Source organism: Chiloscyllium punctatum, chromosome 1 (assembly GCF_047496795.1).
Source record: "Chiloscyllium punctatum isolate Juve2018m chromosome 1, sChiPun1.3, whole genome shotgun sequence".
Taxonomy (NCBI): domain Eukaryota; kingdom Metazoa; phylum Chordata; class Chondrichthyes; order Orectolobiformes; family Hemiscylliidae; genus Chiloscyllium; species Chiloscyllium punctatum.
The window spans coordinates 23,042,924-23,069,258 of NC_092739.1; the positions used below are offsets into that span (position 1 = coordinate 23,042,924).

Sequence of the window (26,335 nt, forward strand, 5' to 3'; positions counted from 1 at the left end):
GAAATAGGAAGATAAAAGGGTGGAGGAGTTGCTGATTAAGGAGAATGTCACAGCTACACTAGGAGAGGACACGTTGGAGGGCTCAGAATAAGACTAGTGCAATCACTGTGATGGGATTATACCATAGGCCTCCCAATAGCCAGTGCAAAATAGAAGAACACATATGTAAGCAAATCATGGAAGGATTGGGTTATTGTAGTGGGTGATTTTAACTTTCCCAAGAGTGACTGGGAGTCCCTGATTGCCAGGGGCTTAGAAGGTGCAGATTTTGTTAGGTACATCCAGGAGAGTTTCTTAACAATATGTTGATAACAAACTAAGGAAGGCACCCCACTAGAACTTGTACTGGAGAATGAGCTGGCCAGGTAGTTGAAATTTCACTGGGGGAGCATGAACTTTACTAAAGCTTTTGACTAGGTCCCTCATGGTAGGCTGGTCCAGACGATTAAACCACATTTGATCTAAAGTGGGTTGGTAAGTTGGATACAAAAATGGCTTTATCATAGAAGACAGTTGGAGGGGTGTTTTTTTCTGACCGGAGGTGTGTGACCAGTGGTGTTCTGCAAGAATGAGTGCTGGGCCCTGTCTTATTTATAATATGTATAAATGATTTACATGAAAATATAAATGGTCTGATTAGTAAATTTGCAAATAACATGGAACCTGGGGGAGTTGTGGATTGTGAGGAAGGTTGTCAAAGATACAGCAAGATACAGGTAAGTTGGAAAGTTGGGCAAAGAAATGGCAAATATATTTTGATCTGGACATGTTTGGTGTGATGCATTTTGGAAGGCCATATGAAAAAGGAATGTATACTACCCTTAGGAACATTGATATACAGAGGGATCTTGGGGTACAAGTCCATACCTCCCTGAAATGGCAATGCAAGTGGATAATGTGATAAAGAAGGCAAAGAGCATGCTTGCTTTCAGTCGGGACATTTAGTATAAAAGTTGATAAGTCGTGTTACAACTACACAAATCTTTAGTTAGGCCACGTTTAAAGCATTGTGTGCAGTTTGGGTGACACACTATAGGAAGGATGTGAAGGCTTTAGAGAAAGTCCAAAAGAGGGTTACCAACCTGTTGCTTGGATTGGAGTATATGAGCTATATGGAGAGATTGGACAAACTTGGATGGATCTTGCTGGAGTGTCAGATGCTGAGGGCGACCTGAGAAAAGTATACAAAATTATGAGAAGCATGAATAAGGTCGCAGCCAGCCTTTTTCCCAGCGTAGAACTGTAAAATAGTACAGGTCGTAGATTTCAGGTTAGGGAGGAAAGTTTAAAGGCGGTGTACAAGGGAATTCTTTTACATACAGATGGCAGGTGCCTGGCATGCACTGCCTGGATAGGTAGTAGACACAGATACAATAGCAACGCCGGAGAGGCAATTAGACAGACACATAATCAAACAGAAAATAGAGGGACGTGAATCATGTGTAACTGGATGGCATTAGTTTAGAGAGGCATCATGGTAGGTGCAGGTATGGTGGGCTGAAGGGCCTCATCCTGTGTTATACTGTCCTATGTCCTAACTATTTTGAAAAAGAGTCATGGGACTTGAAGTGTTAACTCTGTTTCTCTCTCCTCAGATATGGCCAGACCTGCTGAGTTTCACCAGTTTTCTCTGTTTTTAGTTTAAATTGTGTGAGGCTCAAGAAGCATCCCAATGTCCTGACATTTTCTTGTTATTTCCTTCAGGTATTTGAGGAAGAACATCATATCCTTTACCTTGATCATGGTGGTGTTATTGTAGCTATCAAGGATACCTCAATTCCTCTGAAGATATTAAAGTAAGAAGTTGTAGATTTGAGTCCAGTCATGATTTAAATATCAATAACTTAACATGCTTTCAGTTTTGTTTGTTTACAATTTTGTTTTGGAATTGTACGTGATTTAAGAGGAGGCCTAATTCACAAACAGACTAAAATCACATTCAACAAATGCTTAGGCCATTTTAGTTAATATTGTAGGAAGATCCTATGAGGAAAGGCTGAGGCACTTGGGGTTGTTTTCATTGGAGAAAAGAAGGTTTAGGGGTGATTTGATAGAGGTGTACAAGATGATTAGGAGGTTAGATAGGGTTGACAGTGAGAACCTTTTTCCACGTATGGAGTCAGCTATTACAAGGGGGCATAGCTTTAAATTAAGGGGGGGTAGATATAGGACTGATGTTAGGGGTAGGTTCTTCACTCAGCGAGTCGTAAGTTCATGGAATGCCCTGCCAGTAGCAGTAGTGGACTCTCCCTCTTTATGGGTATTTAAGCAGGCATTGGATAGGTATATGGAGGATAGTGGGTTAGTGTAGGTTAGGTGCGCTTTGATCGGCGCAACATCGAGGGCCGAAGGGCCTGTACTGCGCTGTATTCTTCTATGTTCTATGTTTATTTCATAAAGGTAGGAAATAGTTCAGCAGCTGCTCATATCAACACTGGGTGTTCGTTGCTTCCTAGAGAGTATTTTGACAATAGTTCACACAAAATTTAAAGTAGTGGGGATTTCAGCTAAAATGGGCCCACATAAGGTGTTGACTGGCTGAGGGATAAGAACCTGCAATTATTTTCTAGAGAATTCTGGTTAGGAGAGATATGTTGAGCAGAGTGCCCAGTGTTATGACCTTTATTGTTTAAAGTTTACATTAACTTAAGCTTAATGCAAGTCATAAACTTCACAGATGCTAAAATTGAGGGGCTTTTACACTTGAACAGGTTGCTTGGGAACCTACAATGGGTGAATAATTGCAAGTGAATTTTAACATCGATGAATATATAAGACTGAAAATTTGAATAATGCATAACTAATTGATGAATGGTAATCAAGTGGCTAAGGGTTAAGTTCAAAGAGCTGTATGGGCTTTAGTGGATTAGAAGCTCAAAATCTCTCTTAGCTAGGAGAGCAGTCAGCAGATCGGCCAGGAAATGTGTCAGTGACAGAGAGAGGGGATTTATTTGGAGAGCAGGGTCTGGTACCACACTTACCTGGGAGAGTGTGTGGATCTGCAGGGAAATGTGCCAGCTACAGAGAGGAGAAGCAGAGATTGGGGCTTAGAGCCTACAGTTCTCTGGGACAGGGAGAAAGAGAGAGAGCAAACCTGTAAGGAAACAGATGGACAACACAGAGGATAGTAACAGAGACCTGTTGCAACTAGTTCCAGACCACCAGGTTTAAACAATAGAGTCAAATTGTGCTAATGTGTATCAAAGTGGGAAGATTGTGAGAATTAACACATGGCTAGAAATATAATGCAGGAGGAAAGGCTTTAAATTTCTGCTTCCTCGGGCAAGGCAAAGGACAGAGGAGTCTGCCTCTTGATCAACACCTCTTAGTGCTCGGATGTGACAACCCTGCTCCCGGACCTAGAATATCTAATGTTGAAGTGCTGACCCTATTACTTGCCAAAGGAGTTCACCACCTCTATCCTGACATCGGTTTACGTCCCATCCCATGTCAAAGAGAAGAGCGCTTTTGATGAAATATACAATGCTACAAATAGCCTTGAGACGGAATACCCCGAGAGCTTTTTCATCATAGCCAGTGACTTCAACCAGGCTAACCTCAAGAGTGTGCTATCAAAATACCATCAAACATCTCCTGTTCCACCAGAGGCCCACATACTGTTGACTGTTGCTACACAACCATCAAAGGTACCTACTGCTCCATTCCCCCGTCCGCATTTTGGTAAATCACACCATAACGCTGTGCTCCATCTTCCAGCTTACAATCAGTAACTGAAGCGTGAGGATCTGGTACAGAAACTCATACATTGCTGGTCTGAGGTAACAGATGAGCTCCTATGTGACTGCATGGAGTTGATGGACTGGTCCATATTCAAGAACTCAGATGCCTATCTAAATGAATATGCCGCTACCATTACCAATTTCATCAATAAGTGTGTAGAGGACTGCATGTCAAAGAAGTTAATCCAAATGCTCCCCAGCTAGAAACCATTGATGAACCACTCGCTCCTGATGTCCAGGTCTGAGGCATTCAAGTCAGGTGACCTTAACCGATACAGACAACCTAGGTGCGGTCTTCACAAAGCCATCAGCAGTGTCAAGAGACATTACCAGACGAAATTAAAGTCCAAGATTAACTAAATGCACACACATTGACTGTAGCAAGGCTTACAAAATATAATGGGCTACAAAGTGAATTTAAGTAGAATCACTGACGACAATGTCCACCTCTCCCAGGGATTCAATATACTCTAAGCTTGTTTTGAATAGAAGGTCTGTGAAATGATGCTACCTGTGTGACAGCCTCAGGTCCACCTGTACACTCAGTCACCATCCAATCGGCCTTCTTGAGAGTGAACCCACGGAAAGCAACTGGTCCAAATTGAGTCATTGGCCGTACACTCAAATCCTGCACAAACCAGCTGGTGGGAGTATTTGCAGACATCTTTAACCTCTCTTTACTCCAATGCAAGTTCCCACCGACTTCAAGAAGACCAGTACCTTCTCAGTGCCAAATAAAAATCAGGCCACGTGCCTAATGACTACCATCCAGTGGTTCTCACATCCATCATCATGACGTGCTTCAAGAAGTTAGCAATGGCACACATCAACTCCAGCCTCCTACATTGACTAGATCCAATACAATTTGCCTACTGTTGCAATAGGTCTGTCACAGATGTGATATCACTGACCCTACACTCAGGGATAGGGATATCTGGAACAAGGACATTAATATCAGACTCCTATTTATTGGCTTCAGCTCCACCTTCCCATGGCTAATCCACCATAATTCCAATCAAACTCATCTCCAAACTCCAAGACCTAGGACTCTGCTCCCTCTTCTGCAACTGAATCCTCAACTTCCTGACCCACAGACTGCAATCAATAAGCATAGGCAATAACAGCGCCTCCACCAGTACTGAGGATTATTGTTTCAAATTTACATTAACCTAAGCTCAGAAGCTTAATGTAAGTGAAACAATAATCCTCAGTACTGGTGCTCCGTAAGGCTGTGTACTCAGTCCCTTACTACACTCCTCACGCAGTCATGACTGTGTGGCCAAATTCAATTCTAACTCCATTTACAAATTGGCTGATGACCGTCGTGGATCAGATGTCAACCACAATGAGACAGAATACAGGAAAGAGAGTTTAGTGGCATGGTGTAAAGACAACAGTCTCTCCCTCAGTGTCAGCAAACGGAAGATGCTGGTCATTCACCTCAGGAAACGGAGTGGAGGATGCGCCCCATCTGTGTCAATGGTGCTGAGGTGGAGGTGGTCAACAGCTTCTCGGTGTAAATATCACCAACGATCTATCCTGGTCCATCCGCAGTCAAGAAAGCATACTAATGCCTCTATTTCCTCAGAAGGCGAAGGAAATTTGGCATGTTCAGAATGACACTTAACCAATTTCTGTAGATGCACCGGAGAAAGATCCTACCTGGATGCATCACAACATGGTGTGGCAACTGCTCTGCTCAAGAACACAAGAAACTACAGAGAGCCATGAACGCAACCCAGTCCATCATGAAAACCAGCGTTCCATCTGTCTACACTTCCTGCTGCTTCAGGAAAGCAGCTGACATAATCAAAGCTTCCCCCCCCCCCAGTTATATTCTTTTCCATCCTCTTCCATCGGGCAGAAGATAGAAAAGTTTGAAAACATATACCAACAGCTTCAAGAACAGCTTCTTCCCCATTGTTACCAGATGATGAATGGACCTGTCATATTAGAGTTGATCTTTCTCTGCACCTTTTCTATAGCTGTAGCACTGTATTCTACATTCTATTATCCTGATGTACTTATGCAAGGTATGATTTGTCTGGATAGCACACAAAACAAGACTTTTCACTATATCTCAGTACATGTGACAATAATAAATCAAGTCAAATCAGAGATCTGTATTGGAAAGAAGGGTTGCACCATAGTAGGACTGTGACTCACATGCTCGCTTGGAGATCATAGAATCCCTACAATGTGGAAGTAGGCCATTTGGCTCATCAAGTCCACATTGACCCTCTGACCTATCCTATCCCTGTAACCTGCATTTCCCATGGCCGAGTCCTCGAACCTGCACAATCCTGGACAATAAGGGCAATTTAGCTTGGCCAATCCACCTAACCTGCACATCTTTAGACTGTGGGAGGAAATTGGAGCATCTCTAGGAAACCCACGCAGACATGGAGAAAGTGCAGACTCCACGCATACAGTTACCCAAGGGTGGAAATGAACCCAGGTCCCTAGTGCTGTGAGGCAGTAGTGCTAACCGATGAGCCACCACACTGCCCAAGATCTTCTAGTGCTTTTGGGAATGACTGAATCCAGCTTATCAAGGGGATGGGAAGTTTAGCTGACATTGAATAAAATAAAGCTATTTTTAGGAAGTATAATAAATGTAAATGAAAATGAAAAGTGGCAGAAACAAGCCTTCATTCAACCAAAGTAGAGATTAGTGTTTAAAAAGCACAATTAAAATCATTCTACCTAAATCCATGTGGCATCTGCAGAAAAAAGTGAATTGATTGCATTAAAAGTAGTAAGGTTCATTTGCCATTATGGAGACTTAGCTGTAGGGTGACCAAGCATGGGACCTATATATTAAAGGACATATAACATGTAGAAAGGATAGGCAAAAATAGTTATTTTGGTACTCTACAACTTGAGTATTGCTGAAAAAAGACTCATCTTGCCGTCATCAGGATAATATGCAAGAATCTAGATTAGAGTGTTGCTGGAAAAGCACAGCAGGTCAGGCAGCATCCAAGGAGCAGGAAAATCGACGTTTCGGGCAATAGCCTTTCATCAGTCGATTTTCCTGCTCCTCGGATGCTGCCTGACCTGCTGTGCTTTTCCAGCACCACTCTAATCTAGACTCTGGTTTCCAGCATCTGCAGTCCTTGTTTTTACCTAATATGCAAGAATATCTAGTCAAGGGGAAAACAACATTTACATTGCATACAAGGATAGTGTTGATCGGTTGGCACATGGACTCTGTTTGATAGAGGTATTACAAGAATGCAGCATTAATAGGTATTAAATGCATTCTGAGATTTGTTCTCCATTAGCCTTAGTGCGATGCTTAGTTAGCAGAGTTAGAGTGAGTGCGGGCTTTGAGTGTGAGGTAGCAGAGAAAGAGAAGATGGTGACACTTGCCCTTGATGGGTACAGAAGGTCATTGACTTCGTTGAGGCATTGCTTGGTATTCCTTTTGACATGGGATACAACATGAACTTGTGCTGCAATTTCTGATTGAGTTGGTTGGGTCTGCTATTGGAGCTTGCTTTGACAGGCAGCAAGAGAAAGGACTGCCCCATCTACTCCTTCACCTTCAACCTGTCCACCAACACCTTCCAATCCCTGGCCTGGGAGCATGGAGCTAGCTTGACTTTTGTCTGTGAAGTGCCAGTGTGATGGATTGTTCCTGGACTCCTGTGTCTGAGGTAATGTGCAGCCCTGCTTTAAATACAGTGCCAGAGGCATGTAAACTAGAAAGTCCCTTAATTCACTTGCCCCTAATTCTCCAAGAGACATCTTCAGCACCTCGTTCATATAATTAATGAGGTGAAAAGTGGAAGATGGCTTGGGAAACTTTGTCTGGAACTACAGTGAACCACCACCATGAAACTCTCTTTCCTTCACACTTCAACTGCAGATGGGAACATTTAGCCCAAAAACTGATATTTGTACAGTCCTTTGAATATAATAAGGCAAGGTGCTACATTGAAGCATTATAAAACAATGTTTGGAATCAAGTGACATAAGTCGAGCAGATGACCCAGATCTTGGCCAATGAGAATGGTTCTAGATAAGCTCATAAAGGAAGAAAGAGAGATAGACAGGTGAAGATGTTTATGGAGGGCCTAAGCAGCTCAAGGTAAAGCTGTCAATGATGGGGTACTTAATAGGGGATTCAAGGAACAAGTGGAGCTGGAAGAGATTGTAGAAATCATGAAATTCAAGGGCCTGGAGGATTGGAAAATAAAGGGAGAGAATAAGAGAGCAAACCCTGAAACTTAGAGGGAAATTAAAAATACTTTAGGACTGTGAATGTGAAAGTAGATGGTATCAATGTAGGTGGTGAACCTTAGTTGTATAAGCTGATTGAAGACAGTACTTAAATGAGGGAATGTATTATTATGACACTGGGTAAACCCCTCTGCTAAGTTAAACCCGACACAGAGAGAAGCTCACCTTGCGCCATAATCTGTTACATTTCGAGAGGCAAAGAACTATCTCAGAGGTCACTATTTAAAGTAAAAAATAACAATTTTATTCTTTAAGTCCAAAAGAGAACGTTAAAACAACAACTATTTGCAACTCCTTTCTCTTAAACCTATCTTTTACTCCCCACTCTACAATACTGGTCTTATAAAAACCTCCAATTAAGATTTACCAAAAAAAAAATCACATATCAAAACAAGCCAGCTTTGTTGATTCTCCTTTGTATATTTTCCTCTGTATTTTCCTGGGTCGTCTCTTCTTCAGTCTTCTATTGCACAACTTTTCTTATGGACAGGTACCTTTCAGAGAGCTATTCAGCTAGCAGTCCGTACTTATTGGTGCTCTTTGTAGTTCTCCCCCAAACTGTTCAAATATCTGGTTTTATACCCCACAATGTTGAATCATTTCATTGGTTTTATATCATCCTAAACAGTAAAATTCAAATTTGATTGGATTTTGGTATCTGGGGCATAACTTAAACTGGCCGAATTTGAATTTGTTTTTGTTCCTTGGCAACGTAACTCCCGCTATTTGTTTCAACCAAATGTTTAATTTTTAAATTGTGCAATGCACCCTTTGCTTTCAATCAGTCCTTGCTAGCTTCCTCTCTCTCTCTCTTAAAGGTACAGTACACGCCTACAACTTCATGACAATATGGTATTATGGCATGTGATATTTCCTACATTCAGGGATTCTTTAATACTGTTTAGAACTCACATTATATTGGGAGTAATATTCTAACACTATTCTTCGCAAGGTCTTGGCCCAATAATCCTAGATGCACGTGATGTTCTAATATGACACAGGCACATGCTTCATTTAACGAAATAACCTGACCACAGACTGAGTCTGCAAACTCTGGTGGAATCTGGCTGTCTTGGCCAGCAAATTGCCCAGACCATTGCAATGAGACATTGGAGTGGGAATTCAATATCTAGCTCAATGGATCATTATAGCTTTTTTATCTATTCTCAATCTTCCTATTCCTATTTAGACATAAATATTCATATAGCCACATGCATATATATTATCTACTATCAATTCTGTTGAGCCCCAAAGGCTTTGATGATGCTAAATACTCATCAAGTAAATTTGAATTGAAGTGAAAGAGAATGAGCAGTTTATCACACCAATGAAAAATAATAATTGGTATTGGAGCAACAGCATGGCAACGAGAATCCACAGGAAATGAAATTTGGTGATTGTGACCAGAGAATGAGTTATGTTTGCTAAATTATAATGGAAACGTTGTTCTTGTGAATGGGACACTGAACTAGAATAGCTAGATGTTTGCAAATAATATTGTTTAATTTTAAAGCAGGCCAAACAGTAGCTTAAACATGTACTGAATATATTTTCCAAAGTCAACAATATTGAAGCTTTTCTTTTCACTTGCAAGAATAAGTTTTTAATTGTAATTTGCATATTGGAAAATATTATGAGATCATGTGATGCATTGCAGTTGGTAATATTATTACCTATGTATGAGTTGAATTGATGAAGTGCTTTTTGTTGATTTTTCACCTAGATTCAGTGTTGATGAAGGATATACTTGGACAACGCATAATTTCACAAGCACTTCTGTCTTTGTAGATGGGCTACTTAGTGAACCAGGAGATGAAACACTGGTTATGACGTGAGTAATCTCAACAGATAATACACACGTTCTTCCCAAGCAAATGCTGATGTGGATGTTAGCAGTGTGATCTGCAAATCTCTTCTTTGGTATAAGAGAAGTTAGCTCTTTGATTATTCAATATGCTGGAAATTTGAAAGTAATTTATCACCATAGTCTGTGCTTATAATGTTTGAGAGACAAACTCAATTTTATTCAATTACGGGGAGAATAGCAATGATAGATTGCAACAATGTACATTGATAGAAGATGATTGCTGAGCTGGAATACTCGTTGTTGTTGATGTGTTGAACATCACAATATATGTGGTACCCTTAGACTCTATACTGAATTCAATGCTGGAAAGCTGTAATCGGATTTCATTTTCAAAAACAAAGACATGCATTCCAATGGTTTAGATCAGATTAGATTCCATACAGTATGGAAACAGGCCCTTCAGCCCAACAAGTCCACACCAACCCTCCAAAGAATAACCCACCAGACCCATTCCCAATATTTACCTCTGACTAATGCACCTACTACCATGGGCAATTTAGCACGGCCAAGTCACCTAACCTGCACATTTTTGGATTGTGGGAGGAAATCGGAGCACCCAGAGAAAACCCACACAGCCACAAGGAGAATGTGCAAACTCCACACAGACAATCGCCCAAGGCTGGAATCGAACCTGGGTCGATTATAAAACTTATAAAAATTTCATGTAGTTGCGACAATTTCCTAAAGCTAATTTAATCTGCTTTCTGTTCAGTCTGCTGGTAAAATATTGTTTTCTTTGGTCCTGTGAAAATCCATGAAATGGTGAAGCATGGAATTCCATAAGGTATTCAAGGAATATAGGCAGCTCAGAAAGAAAACTTCTGTGTTTTAAACAGATGCCTGATAGATTTCCTATACTCACGACACTTCCCTTATGTTATAGGCAAATGGGGTCAAGAAAGAGACAAAATTCTCACGAGAAATTTTTATTAATATACCCCTAGTATAACCCATTATGTGCAATGTTCATGAGACAAATACCCATCACCAAAAACACAGAAAACTCCTTGGGCTTCTTGAGCTGTGACCTCAATATTACTTTTGCTGTCCCATTGCAAGACGAGGTAGCATTCCTACATGGTTAGTCTGTCAAGGCAGATGTGAGATTGTTATAAAAGTTACTTCCCCGTCAATATTCAAGCTTATTCATGTCATAAGGAGAATTTTTAACACTCTAAATTGAAAGAGTTGTGGTTAGTGGACAGTTGATTTTTGGATCCTTGCTATAACCTCACTTCAATGTGCCCAACGTTTGAAATTAAAACAAGCATAGCTGAGTGCATGCAAGTGACCTGCTGTCTGTGATTAGGAATTTACAAGTGCCGATGGGCAGGTAGTCATCGCTGCAATTAATATTTGTATTAAGTGTTAATTAGGTCTCTGTAAAATGAATGTCATTAACTTCTAAATTTAAAATCTCCAGCATGGTCTCCCAGAGATCAAAGAACTGACCAGTATAAAGGCAATTTCAGGTTCATTTCATAGGGGAGGATTGTTTGTTATTTGTTCTTGAGATGTGAATATCACCAGCAAGGCTAGCATTTATTGACCACCTCTCATGGCCCTTAAGAAGACACCTTCTTGAACCCCTAGAGTCCATCTGGCATAGATACATCCACTAAGCTGTTGTTAGGAATTTCCAAGATTTTGAGGCAGCAATAATGACAGAGTAGAGATTACCGGCTGAAATTTACTGGACATCAACCAAGTATGAACTTTGATGATTTTTCATGAAGGGTTTATCCGTGAGACCTGCATGACTCCCTGCTCATATCTTCCCTCTCGGTAGAGGCAGAGATACTTGCCACAGTTTGAATCTCCCAGGATTCCAGGTGCAGACCCCACTTTTAAAGCACAGCTATTCACAAAGTCCAGTGCTGTCAGCTAGGAAGTGCCCTGCACTGTGCACAGAGTGGAGAAGAATGAAAAACAAACCCTTCTGAGGGCTCATAGGTAGCATGGCTGAACATTTGATGGCAAATACAACTGTGCATTCATAAATGTATTGCTATTTAAAAACCAAACTCTCGTTCTTGGAGTCATGCCATCTTAGAATGCTGTCTAAGGGAGTGTCACTCTTTCCTGAACACCCAGCATAGCCTAATGTCTTCTCATTGTTCATATGGCACCAGCTGATACTGCGAAAACCTTCAAATGGTTAAAAACATTCACTTTTATTCTGCAACAGTAAATGAGAGGAAACAACAAACAAAACAAAGCTGCACTTGCTTCTGGGAATTGACATTCAGGCACCATAAAATTTACATCTATGACTGATTGCTACACCAATGTTCCCTCTAAGTTGCATGATTAGAAAGCTCCATGCAAGCTAAGCAGCATGCTGGCACACTGACTTCCAGCTCCAGGCACCATTGCTGCACAAAGGTCTCAGACTTTTGCGGAGTGGAAAACAAAATACAGGGAACATCGCACTGCACCCACCTCCCATCTGTTGGAACTAGGTGTCAGCATTCCGTCATGCAGAAAGTGATGGTCCGCTTGGTCAATATCTTTATCTTCTTCTTGCTGTTCTTTCAACTCTTCAGTATCCACCGTATCCTTTCTTTGCCTACTCCAGTTGTGTAGAGTGCAGCATGTTGCAACACGATTAAACAGCAGCCTCTGTCTCGATTGTACCACAAGGAGCTGCAGACCACTCCAAGCATCAGAGCCTCAATGCCAGAAGGCCTCTCGTCTCCATCATGCTCTGGTTGAAGAATAATTTGCATTGTATCTACACTCTGCTTCAATCAAGAGATTAGGCTGGTTGTGAAGGGTAGCCCTTATCTCCCAGTAACTGTCCTTGTAAAGCATTTGGCCTTTGACACTGTAGCATACTTCTCCATCCAGCAGGACGTGAAGGATTCATCAAGGAGAGCTGTGGAATACCTCAGCGTGGACCTTGATATTGGGAGCTTCTTCCAATAAATGCAGTATAATCTGTGTCATGCCCACCCCCAAAGTATCCACCCCCAAACTCTCCACATCACCCGAGAAAGGTAACATTGTATACAACAACATATGGCCAAAGTGAGAGGATTTCAGTTCTGTGCCTTTGTATAGTCTATAAGATCTTGGATTGTCTTTGAGAATAGTGGCGCAGGTAACACTATTAAGGTCAATGTGATTTGTTCTACTTCATAGAGATGGCTATTTTTTATCTGCAATGATCTATGATATGGTAAGATTCTGATGAATTGTATCCCCGTGGTTGGATACTGTGGATTTCACATACAGAGTACTCTGATGACTGATGTCTTCATCATGTCCTGTGTAAGTGCTGGGTGAATGTGATTGCCCCTTGGAAGGTCTCTCATCACTCACAAATACAGACTGCAACCAGACACAGAGAAAAGAGTCACTTACCCCACTAACTCTGGATTGTGGTTGCAACCTTTTTCAATTTCCAGAACAGGTTTACAATCTGTGTGCATTTGGGAGGTAACTAGTGGGCGTCACCATGCCTCTATGTTCCATCATCCTTCCATGTTGAGCCTATTAGGACTGAGCTTCCACACATTCCCGCGAACCTGCCATCATCCCCCATGTGTTCTGTTCTGAAGAAGGGACACTGGATTCAAAATATTAACTCTGTTTCTCCCTCCACAGATGCTGCCAGATCTACTGAATTTCTCTAACATTTTCTACTTTTGTTTCTGAGCTTTCACATGTTTCCACAAACTTTACCATCTCCCAACATTATCTGCAGAGCCCTTGCCCTCCAGCTGAGTCATGATCATTATAGTACTGCACTGTTTCACTTTCAAAGTCAGGGTGGTTGTGACCTTGAATGCTCCCCACGATATTTGCATACTCTAATGCATGATTGTCTCCCTTCCATTAAACTGAGCACCCCTGTCCAACGTTTGCAATGTTTATCCCATCTGCATCCAAGCATGCTACCAACAACTTCTCCTTTGAAACCTCCCCCCTTTCTTGAGACCAACTGGATAGCCTTAGGCACTGCGTGGGCCCCAGCTATGTCTGCCTCTTTGTAAGTTATGTGGAACAGTCCTTCTTCTGCAGTTACACTGGCACCACCCCCCCATCTTTTCACCTGCTATATTGATGACTGAATCGGCGCCACCCCATGCTCCTATGAGGAGGTTGAACAGTTCATCAACTTCACTAACACCTTCCACCCTGACCTTAAGTTCACCTGGACCATCTCAGACACCTCACTCCCCTTCCTCAACCTCTCCATCTCCAGCTTTGACGATTGACTCAAAATGGACATTTATTTCAAACCAGCGACTCCCACAGCCACCTGGACTATGCCTCCTCCCACTCCATGTCCTGTAAAAATGCTAACCTTTACTTCCAATTCCTCTACCTCTGCCGCATCTGCTCCCAGGAGGAACAATTCCACTCCAGAACATCCCACATGGCCTCCTATTTCAAGGACTGCAATTTCCCCTCCCACATGATCAACAATACCCTCCAGTGTATCTCCTCCACTTCCCGCACCTTCGCCCTTGAACTCCACCCCTCCAATTGCAACAAGGTCCTCACCTTCCACCTCACTAATCTCTGGATACAGCGCAGTATCCTCTGCCATTTCCGCCACCTACAGTCAGATTCCACCACCAGATAAATATTTCCAATCCCACCCCTTTCAGCATTCTGCAGAGACCATTCCCTCCACCACACCCTCATTAGGTCCATGGCCCCCACCGACCCACGATCCACACCCAGTACCTTCCCTTGCCACCGCAAGAGGTGTAAAACCTGCACCCACACCTACCCCTCATCTCTGTCCAAGGCCCCAAAGGATTTTTTCACACCTGGCAGAGATTTTCCTGCACATCCAAACACCACATCCTCTGTGTCCATTGCTCTCAGTGTGGTCTCCACTACATTGGGGAGACAGAATACTAACTGACGGAACAGTTTAGGGAACATCTCTGGGGCACACACACCAAACAACCGCACCACCCACTTCAACTCGCCCTCTCACTGCACTAACTACATGCAAGTCCTGGGCCACCTCGACCACCAGATCCAAGCCATTTGATGCCTGGAGGAAGAACGTCTCATCTTCCTCCTTGGGACCCTTCAATCACATGGTGTCATAGTCATAGAAACACACCCTTCGGTCCAACTCGTCCATGCCGACCAGATATCCCAACCCAATCTAGTCCTACCTGCCACCACCTGGCCTACATCCCTTCAAACCCTTCCTATTCATATACCCATCCAAATGCCTCTTAAATGTTGCAATTGTACCAGTCTCCACCACTTCCTCTGGCAGCTTATTCCATACACATACCACCTCTGTGTGAAAAAGTTGCCTTTAGGTCTCATATCTTTCCCCTCTCACCCGAAACCTATGCCCTCTAGTTATGGACTCCCCAACCCCAGGGAAAAGACTTTGTCTGTTTATCCTATCCATGCCCCTCATAATTTTGTAAACCTCTATAAGGTCACCCCTCAGCCTCTGACGCTCCAGGGAAAACAGCCCCAGCCTGTTCAGCCTCTCTCTATAGCTCAAATCCTCCAACCCTGGCAACAGCCTTATAAATCTTTTCTGAAACCTTTCAAGTTTCACAACATCTTTCCGATAGGAAGAAGACCAGAATTGCACACAATATTCCAACAGTGGCCTAACCAATGTCCTGTAAAGCCGCAACATGCCCTCCCAACTCATGTACTCAATAGTCAGATCAATAAACAAATCCTATCTACCTGCGACTCCACTTTCAAGGAGCTATGAACCTGCACTCCAAGGTCTGTTTGTTCAGCAACACTCCTTAGGACCTTATACGTATATGTCCTGCTAAGATTTGCTTTCCCAAAATGCAGCACCTTGCATTTATCTGAATTCTCTGCCCACTTGCCCATCTGGTCAAGACCCTGTTGTAATCTGAGGTAACCCTCTTCGCTGTCCACTACACCTCCATTTTGGTATCATCTGCAAACTCATTAACTGTACCTCTTATGCTCGCATCCAAATCATTTATGTTAATGACAAAAAGTATAGGACCCAGCACCGATCCTTGTGGTACTCCACTAGTCACAGGCTTCCAGTCTGAAAAACAACCCTCCACCACCACCCTCTGTCTTCTACCTTTGAGCCAGTTCTGTATCCAAATGGTGAGTTCTCCTTGTATTCTGTGAGATCTAACCTTGCTAATCAGTCTCCCATGGAGAATCTTGTCGAATGCCTTACTGAAATCCATATAGATTACATCTACCGCTCTGACCTCATCAATCCTCTTTTGTTACTTCCTCAAAAAACTCAATCAAGTTTGTGAACATGACTTCACATGCACAAAGCCATGTTGACTATCCCAAATCGGTCCTTGCCTTTCCAAATACATGTACATCCTGTCCCTCAGGATTCCCTCCAACAACTTGCCCACCACCAAGGTCAGGCTCACCAGTCTTTAGTTCCCTGGCTTGTCCTTACCATCCTTCTTAAACAGTGGCACCACATTTACCAACCTCCAGTCTTCCGGCACCTTACCTGTGACTATCGATGATACAAATGTCTCAGAAAGAGGCCCAGCAATCACTTCTCTAGCTTCCCACAGAGTTCTCGGGTACACCTGATCAGATCCTGGGGATTTATCCACTTTTAACCGTTTCAAGACATCCAGCACTTCCTCCTCTGTAATCTGGACATTTTGCAAGATGTCACCATCCATTTCCCTACAGTCTATATCTTCCATATCCTTTTCCACAGTACATACTGATGCAAAATATTCATTTAGTATCTACCCCATTTTCTGTGGCTCCACACAAAGGCCACCTTGCTGATCTTAGAGGGGCCCTATTCTCTCCCTGGTTACCCTTTTGTCCTTAATATATTTGTAAAAACCCTTTGGATTCTCCTTAATTCTATTTGCCAAAGCTATCTCATGTCCCCGTTTTGCCCTCCTGATTTCCCTCTTAAGTATACTCCTACTTTCTTCTAAGGATTCACTCGATGTATCCTCTCTATATCTGACATGTGCTTCCTCATTTTCTTAACCAAACCCTCAATTTCTTTAGTCATCCAGCATTCCCTATACCTACCAGCCTTCCCTTTCACCCTGACAGGAATATACTTTCTCTGGATTCTTGTTATCTCATTTCTTAAGGTTTCCCATTTCCCAGCCATACCCTTTTCTGTCCCCAATCAGCTTTCGAACGTTCTTGCCTAATACCATCAAAATTGGCCTTTCTCCAATTTAGAACTTCAACTTTTAGAACTGGTCTATCCTTTTCCATCACTATTTTGCTGTGTTAGCTGCTGGCATGTGCAATTGACGTTGCCTGGTGCCACACAGCAACAAGTTCACCGCCTTGACTGACAGATGACAAACATAATCTGCCTGACTTTGTGTATGTGCTAAACAACAAGATTAAGTAGAAATACTATGAGCCTAAAAGCTCTGGCTGAGGGGGCAAAGTGCAAAAGCTCCAGGCAGAGATACCAAGCAATGAGCTCTGTGATGGTCCCTGGTTCAGTCTATGAGTTGGCAGCCTGCCCTTGCATGCATAGTTTCCTGGCAGCAGCATTACAATGATAAGTGCTCTTGCACTCCCAAGAACAGTATTGAGAGGCAAAACTGTATCATGTGAGGCGGAGATGTGCCATGAGGTTGCTGTGATGCTGGCCACATGTCTAGTACCAACTCTATGGACAGAGGATGTAGGCAGTCTGGGGACTGCTGTATAAAGGAGTCCCAGAGGAACAAGGAGCAAGCCACAGTTGTCAGGTACTGAGTCTCCCCCAACTAGCCACCTCCACCAGCGCCTGTGGGTGTGACTGTACCGCAAGGACAGTGACAGTTTGAAGAAGATAGTCCACCATATTCTGAAGGACAATTGGATGTGGGCAATAAATATCAACCTTGTCAGCCATGTCCACATTCCAGGAGTTAATAAAGTAAAAATCATTTGCAAGACGCACTGTCACAGTGCTTTCTGCTTTTCAAAAATGACACCTGTTTTCCAAACAGAAACAATGAAGAGTGATCTTCAGGAAACCAACATTCATAATCTGCAAGATATTGCTGTGCCCAGCTGAAGTAAACTGGAAGATTGACTGGCTGAAATGCCTCCATTAAAATCATTGTCAAACTGATTTTGGATTACGGGAAGACCAGACCATGTGCAGTCATCTCTAAATTCTCATGTTTTCTATTATTGGATTCTCTGCCTATTTGTCAGCACTATGTTCAAAAAGCCAATTGAACCAAATCTAATCTACTTCTTTTTAAACTACATTTGCTGCCATCTGTAGGACTATCAATAAATGTGCGCTAGCCAGTTGTCTGATCTAAACAGCTCCAGGGCTGATAATTACCCTTTTTAGTTTTTATAATTACAGCTTGTTAATTGCCAGCCATCACATTTTGAAGTGTGAGGGTGCATTTTGAGCATATTTCCTTGTGAGATTGGCTTAGGATCCTGAGTATTCACAGGAGTGCTGACGTCTTTGTGGAGTTGCTAGTTCCTGGGTTGGGATTTATTTGTAGTGCATTACATTTCTCAGAATCCTTTCTCAAGTCTTTGATGCAAATTTATCTTCTTGGTGGGAAAAATTTTCTACTGATGGTAAGGAGATAGGTTATTGTTGGAACTCAGAGGAGAAAAACCAGTAGTACTGGACCATTACAAAACAAGTGTTTGGTACTGAGTCATAGGGTCATAGAGGTGTACAGCACGGAAACAGACCCTTCCGTCCAACCCGTCCATGCCGACCAGATATCCCAACCCAATCTAGTCCCACCTGCCAGCACCCTGCCCATATCCCTCCAAACCCTTTTTATTCATATACCCATCCAAATGCCTCTTAAATGTTGCAATTGTAAAAGCCTCTACCACTTCCTCTGGCAGCTCATTCCATACACATACCACCCTCTGTGTGAAAAAGTTGCCCTGTAGGTCTCTTTTATATTTTGCCCCTCTCACCCTAAACCTATGCCCTCTAGATCTGGACTCCTCAACCCCAGGGAAAAGACTTTGCCTATTTACCCTATCCACGCCCCTCATAATTTTGTAAACCTCTTAAGGTCACCCCTTAGCTTCTGACGCTCCAGGGAAAACAGCCCCAGCCTGTTCAGCCTCTCCCTATAGCTCAAATTCTCCAACCCTGGCAACATCCTTGTAAATCTTTTCTGAACCTTTTCAAGTTTCACAACATCTTTCTGATGGGAAGGAGACCAGAGTTGCACACAATATTCCAACAGTGGCCTAACCAATGTCCTGTACAGCCACAACATGACCTCTCAACTCCTGTACTCAATACTCTGACCAATAAACGAAAACATACCAATGCCTTCTTCACTATCCTATCTACCTGCGACTCCACTTTCAAGGAGCTATGAACCTGCACTCCAACGTCTCTTTGTTCAGCAACACTCCCCTAGCACCTTACCATTAAGGTTTGCTTTCCCAAAATGCAGCACCTCACATTTATCTGAATTAAACTCCATCTGCCACTTCTCAGCCCATTGGCCCATCTAGTCAAGGTCCTGTTGTAATCTGAGGTAACCCTCTTCGCTATCCACTACACCTCCAATTTTGGTGTCATCTGCAAACTTACTAACTGTACCTCTTATGCTCGCAACCAAATCATTTATGTAAATGATAAAAAGTAGAGAACCCAGCACCGATCCTTGTGGCACTCCACTGGTCACAGGCCTCCAATCTGAAAAACAACCCTCCACCACCACCCTCTGTCTTCTACCTTTGAGCCAGTTCTGTATCCAAAAGCCAGTTCTGTATCCAAATGGCATCAGGAGCACTGGTCATTACACAGTAACACTGGATATGGTGCGAATCTATAGTAGAATGTTGTTAAATTATCATCTCTATTATATATCGCTATATTGTACTTGCTGCCTTGACAGAGTCCCCATGTTTTCCTGGGCTGATACTAAAAGTCTGCATGAGTGGATGTCTGTTCAGTGTAGGGTGTATCTGACAATGTCAATTCTGCCATGTATTTAAGAATCTATAGAGAATTTATACAATGCATTATTATAATCCTTTATCAAAGGAAAGTTCGCAGCACGAGAAGGCAATTAGTGCAACAAGTAAGGAAGATCGCTTTTGACACTCCTCCCAACTGCTAAATATAGCTCACGTTCTCAAGTGCCCTTCTCTGAGTCTGTTCAGATCCACTATTTTTTAAACTTGTAACTGCGGACCTGGACTTGCATGTTGCTGTTCACCCACCTGGGAGCCAATCTCACAGCTGTTGGCAAACGGAAAGCCATTGTCAATGACAACTGGTCACCATTCCACAGACCAATCAGCTCTTTGTTGCCAGACAAATCTAACTTCTTTGCACACTCCCTGGTTGCAGCTCATCTGCAACTAACCTCCCCCATCGTTTGACACTCAATAGTGTAAATAGCACTTATAATGAGTGCTGGTAACCTGCTTTTAAAAGGTCTTTCCACTGACCATGGTTTTAGAACATCCCTTTTCCCATTTCAATCCACAATGAAAAATAAGAGGAACAAAAAGATGTAATCTTTACAGTAGTGAAAAAAAAGGGATTTTGGACGGGCAAGGTCTAATGAATTAAATAACTTTAACTTCTATCACTTTTCTTTTGGTGGTGGGAGGAGGAGCAGGTAACTCTCCATTATGCCCACATCCCAGACAATTCCAGGCCCAAATGTAAACTTTCCTATTGTACCCACTTGAGTACCAGAACTTCTCTATTAGTAGCATCAGTAACATCCTACCCCTCAATGTATCCTTCTTCAGCTACAACAACTTGTATGAATTCAGTCCCTTGTCAAAGGTAAAAGGCACTATGCTGGAAAATTATTAAGGAAATGTTGACACTGAGCCATGTAAGTGAACAATATTAGGGCAAGAGACCAAAGTTTGGTCAAAGAAACATCTTAATGAAAGAGAGAGAGAGAAGTAATAAGATGAAGAGCTTTTGGAAAGAAATTCCACAGCTCTCAACCTAGCTGGCTAATGGCACAGCCATCCTTGACTATGATCATCAGATATGGACAAATGGTCAGAATTTGAGGAGTGCAAATTTCTTAGAGATGTAGTTGAATCAGGGCTGGAAGCATCAATGCTAATGGAGGTGAACTTGAGAGTGGTCTTAGTGAGGCTACCAGATTGGACTATGAACTTAGGATCAAATAGTTTATGAACAGCTTGTTTCAACTTCAGAATGTAATTAACGGGAGGAATATCTTCCCATTAGCTATGGCTGAGTGACTGACCAGGGGCGTTAAGGCTATGCTTGAGTATAAAACATAACCCAGCCTCATACAACCAAGTGTGATTTCATACTGGTTAAAAATTTCTTTCTACCCAACAGAATATATCAGTTTCTTCTTCAAAAGCTATTTCTAGAACTGTGCCCTTAGGCTGCATTCAAAAATACATCTGTAAAGAATTTCTTTTTTTAACTTTGTAATTATTTACTCCATTTGGTTGTGCTTTATTTTTGGAATGGTATTGTTTTACAAAGCAATAAATCCTGTAGATATTTAATTTGTAGTGTGTGTTAGAATAACCCTGAGCTGTATATGAATATGTGTTGTACAGTACTGACGTGCCAAATCTTTACAAAGACTGAAAGAGGTAGTAGTTAAAATCTCCAAAAAGTCACCGTGATGTACGAAAAAATCAATTTTTAAAATAAAATCTGTCTCCCCCACACCCCAAATCCCACTCAAGTTGAGTCCTTGTTTAATCTGAAAGTTTCAAAACAGCACTTGCAAAAGATTAAATGCTTAAGTCAACAGGCGTATTACAAATGTTTATGTTAAAACCACTTTAGGTTTTGACAGATGGGTAAGTGGACTTACCTCTATTCATTTAGAATCTTTTTAGATTTACATTTTTTTTTAACAAAATGAAAGATTGGATTTGATTTTTAGAAAAAGCAGAGTGAAATGCCATAGCTTGCTGATGACTAACACACTACCTCAACTTGGTTACTTAGATTGTTAAATATTAATTGTAAGTTCAAAAACCATCCTAGACATAGTTTCATACCTATTCTTAATTCTTACTAATTCTTAACTCATGCTACCAATTAAGGCTTAGTGCAGAAAGATGAGGGAAAATGGAAAGACTATAGTCTCCCACATTAATCCTATAATATGTTCGCAGCTTCAGAGTAATTTGCATGAAGAGCCTTTAGTAAATAGTTGACTTCCGCTGTGAATTTCTATCTTGTGAAAAAGATAAGTTACTTTGTTTCTTCTTTCAAAATATTGCTTCTCTCTTGCTTGAAGATGCTGACTATGGTTAGGGTAGAGTTTCACCAATACCAGATATCCTTCTGTACTTTAATACTTGAGCACAAAAATCTAGGATGATGCTCCAGTGCTGTAGTGAGGGATTGCTGCACAAGTGGGAGGTGTCTTTCTCTGGATGAACAGATTATTACAAGGTCTGTATGTTGTCTCATGTGGATATGCACAATCCTACGACGCTTTTATGCAGAAAATAGGGATGATTCCCAGCGTGCTGGCCATTACTTATCCCTTAAAAACATTACAAAGGGATATGATATATGATCATTATCCTCTTGTTAATGGCAGGTTTCTACATGCAACTTGGCTGCCTTTCCCTACATCTGTGACTATGCTTCATGAATACTTCATTGGTTGTAAAGTATTTGGGATATCCTGAAGCTCCTTTGCATGTTTGAGCATAGACAGTTGTTGCTACCCAGTTAAGTCAGCCAAATTGTTTCAACCATCATGAGCTGAATCTATACCATATCTTCTAGCAGTGGAAATTTTGGCCTATTCCCTCAACTCTCCAGCTGAGTAGGAGAAAGTGGGGACTACAGATGCTGGAGAGTCAGAGTCGAAAAGAGTGGCACGAGAAAAGCACAGCAGATCAGGCAGCATCCAAGGAGCAGGAGAGTCGACATTTCAGGCACAAGCCCTTCATCAGGAATGGGATGAAAGGCTTATGTCCGAAACATCAACCCTGCTGCTCCTTGGATGCTGCCTGATCTGCTGTGCTTTTCTCGCGCCACTCTTTTCGACACACTGTCTCGCTGAGTGCAAAGATAATGCACTTAATATCATTCAAGTTATGATTAATTACGTTAACAGAGACTAGTGATTTAATTTGAGCATTCCTTTTTCTAGGTGGTCCAATTTCCAACAGAATGCTTGGACTATTTAACCACAAAGAGTTGCAAATTAAAAAATCTCCTACTCCGATCGTGACTTTTGATAATCTAAAAGAAAGAAGATCTAGTTGAAGCAGATTTGCTATTTAGCAGAGTAACCTGTACTTACACCACAATAGCTAAAGCAGAATTGAGATTCAATGAGAGGCCCCACTAAGTAATAGCTGAATTATTTATATCTGTGGAGGATGAAATAATTTCCAGACAGCCCAGGGGCTCAACAATGGCTACGTATCAGCATAATGTGGCAAGATATCGGTTTGTCTCACTCTCATCTAAGTCTCCTTCAGCAATGTGTGAAAGGAAGGGAGCAAAATTCATGCTGCTGTCAGTCATCACCTTGCAGTGGTACACTCAGAAGGGATCACCTTTGTTAGACAACAAGCAGCAAGTTATCATTGAACCAGGAGAAAAATAATGACAATTAGCTCATAAGTGAAAATGTGCAACCCAAAGATGAGTGCAGCATGTGTAATAGTTAAAATTAAACTGCCTGCATTTATTGTCATTCTGTTTTTAACAAGTATGCTGATGAGTACCCAAATCAAGACTTTTGTCAACTTTAACCTGATGGTTTCATCATTAAAGCATCCATCACAATGCACAGAAACCCATACCAAATTCAAATTTAATTATTTTGGTTGAGCTTGAACAATGCACGGCTTTGCTTCATGTGGGGTTGAATCGAGCAGAAAAATAAGATCATCTTGAGTTGGATCAATTTCTTTCTGGTACAACAGGTTGGAAATGTTATTGCAATTGGCATGGCTTGACTTAGAGGCTGGTCGTCTCTAGTGTGAAACAACGGGGGAGGGTATGGAAATGTTTATTTAGAAGGTTTATCTTGCTGTGCATATAGACAGCATGTGTGCGCTGCATGGACAAGTTTCATTCTCTGTTCAATCAATCAGTATTCTTGGATAGTCCTGTCAGAGCCTCATACCCAGTTTCCTGTTAGTTAGTACCTCCCCCCGGTGGAATATTGAGAAAATGCATTTCATGATTTTGGCATTGGAGAGCGAAGAGCTGATTTGCAAATGTCCTTTAAAAAGTCAACTTGCAAGGGCAACTTCCGATGTTTCTCTGGGAAGTTATCAGCTGAATATAAAGAAGGAATATTAATGAAGTTCAGAAAGAGGATAGCATTGCTGTACAATGCTCACATTCTGCATGTTGATTCTCCACACTTAGGAGAGCCATCCTGTTAAAGATCAATTAAGTGGAAGCATACTTTTCTTTACTTCATCCTCCGTAGTACCCTCCCAAATTCTTTTAGCCACACCAGTGTACTTACAGATGTTGCTCGTCAGGTCTCTAAAACAAAATGTACTAAAAATTCCAACAAAAATAACATGTACGATGATGTAATCGTGACAAACTTTTGTTTTTGAAAATGTTGCTGAACAGTTGAAAATGTTTCTGTGGCTTGGAAACAGCCAAATGTTTTCCACCCACTCCCCTCCCACACCCCACACGTTTCAGGGTGGAACGTACTGAAAGCTTTTTGTAAATGACAACATTTCATTCGAGGATGAATTGCCACAAAAGGCAGTTTACAACACCCTCATGTGCCTTTGTGATTTTGGATTGGCTTTCTTTGAAAGTTTATCACGCAATGTTCCATCTATTGTGTTAACCCACAAAAGACAGGTTTTATTTTGAAGTACTGCAAAGGGTAGTGTGGAAATATGAATTGCTAGATACCGAGTCAAAGGTAACTAGTGAAAGAACCTCTGTACTTTGTATAAAGTATTGTTTTGTAAACTGTTTGGAAATCACTGTGTCCATGTTCTGTTTCCAGGATATTTGGTCACATTAGCTTCCGTTCAGACTGGGAATTGGTAAAAGTGGACTTCAGACCATCCTTTAGCAGACAGTGTTCACCTGATGATTATGACTCATGGGATCTCATGAACCAGGTATTGTAGACTGAAATGTAAAGAAGTTCAAAAGTACTGGAAATCTTTGCTGGACACATTTGAAAATATCATAATCTGTCTTTTTTTTTGCTGGTTAGCTGATTTGTCTATAGTACTTCCTGTTTTTTTTTCAGATTTCTAGTCTTTGCAATTTTCACATTTTGATCATTTTTTCATCACCTTTTCCTACAACAGGGTTTCCCTACTGCATACAGTATGGAACTTTGAGCCATCCCATAGCCTACGTTATCATACTTAAATTATGTGTTAAGCAAATAGAAAGGCTTTGAAAAACCTATAGGCAGCATAAGAAATGTTACAAAGGAACATGGGCAACTTGGAATTTCAATGCAGTATGCCACAAGGTGCTAAATGTCAAGTTTACAATGAGCACTTCTGGTTAATTGTAGGCTTATTAGCAAACGTTGACCTACATTTTCATGGAAAGGAAGGGCATCTCATACAGCATTATTGCAGGCTGGTGTGCCATTCCTGGCAGCTGAGTGACTTGGACAGGTGCTTAAAAAACAGGTTGTCAAATCATACTTGTGAGTTGGGCCATGAAAGTGGAAATTAAATTATGGACAATATTCAGGACATAAATATGGAGTTGAAATTCTTCTGCCATTTTGGCAAATTCCTGCAATCGCTTGACAATGTTTGCTGGAATTACTGAAAGGATGTGTAGATTCCTGACTTTTACAAGACTGGGGATAAAGAGGGAGGGAGGATCAGGCACCTAGAACCAAATTCCTTTCAGCCCGAGACTGGAACATACCATTTAGTGGATCGTTTAGTCAACTCCCCCTCACTGCAGAGCAATAGTTTAAAATAGCCGATGGCCCAGTTGGTTCCTCAGTAGAAAAACAGGACGCTGGAGGAACACAGCAAGCCAGGCAGCATCAGGAGGTGAATAAAGGGACATTTTGGGTAAAAACCCTTCTTCAAGCATGTTCCAGTTAGTTCCTCAGCATATTGCTCCAGAAAAACTATCTTCTACATACTTCAGGAATTTTGCCACCACAATATTGGTGCTCATTAGTCTATATGTCATAAGTCACGTCAGTGATCCTTGATTATTGCATTTCCTTGGTACGCATTCTTCTAATTTATTCATTTATACCATGCCCCACATCTGTCTGTGGGGAAATAAACTACTCCCACAAATGCTTACTGCATGTAAGTTTCTTAGGTCCATCCAAACAAATTCTACATCATTTTCTTCCTGTCTGAGATCATTTCTTATTATCAGCACTACTCCACCATCTTTACCTTCATGCCCAAGTTTCCTAAATGACATATATCCTTTAATGAGTAGTTCTCAATTTTTATTATCCTACAGTCATGTCTCTGTATTGGCTTCTAAAACATACTGTTTTACCTGTACTTACAACATCAATTCACAGATCTTACTGTGAATCCTGTGTGCATGCAG

General features: G+C 41.6%; 1 protein-coding gene across 4 annotated transcripts in view; it reads left to right on the forward strand.

The window, feature by feature from the left end:
* Positions 1–26,335, forward strand: part of sorcs2 (sortilin-related VPS10 domain containing receptor 2) — a 668,617-nt gene that overhangs the window by 572,265 nt on the left and 70,017 nt on the right. For all 4 annotated transcript variants that reach the window (XM_072576855.1, XM_072576671.1, XM_072576763.1 and 1 more), the window contains 3 exons: positions 1,705–1,796; positions 9,712–9,819; positions 24,783–24,900. In XM_072576855.1, the coding sequence (XP_072432956.1) occupies positions 1,705–1,796; positions 9,712–9,819; positions 24,783–24,900 (318 nt within the window). The remainder of the gene's footprint in view (positions 1–1,704; positions 1,797–9,711; positions 9,820–24,782; positions 24,901–26,335) is intronic.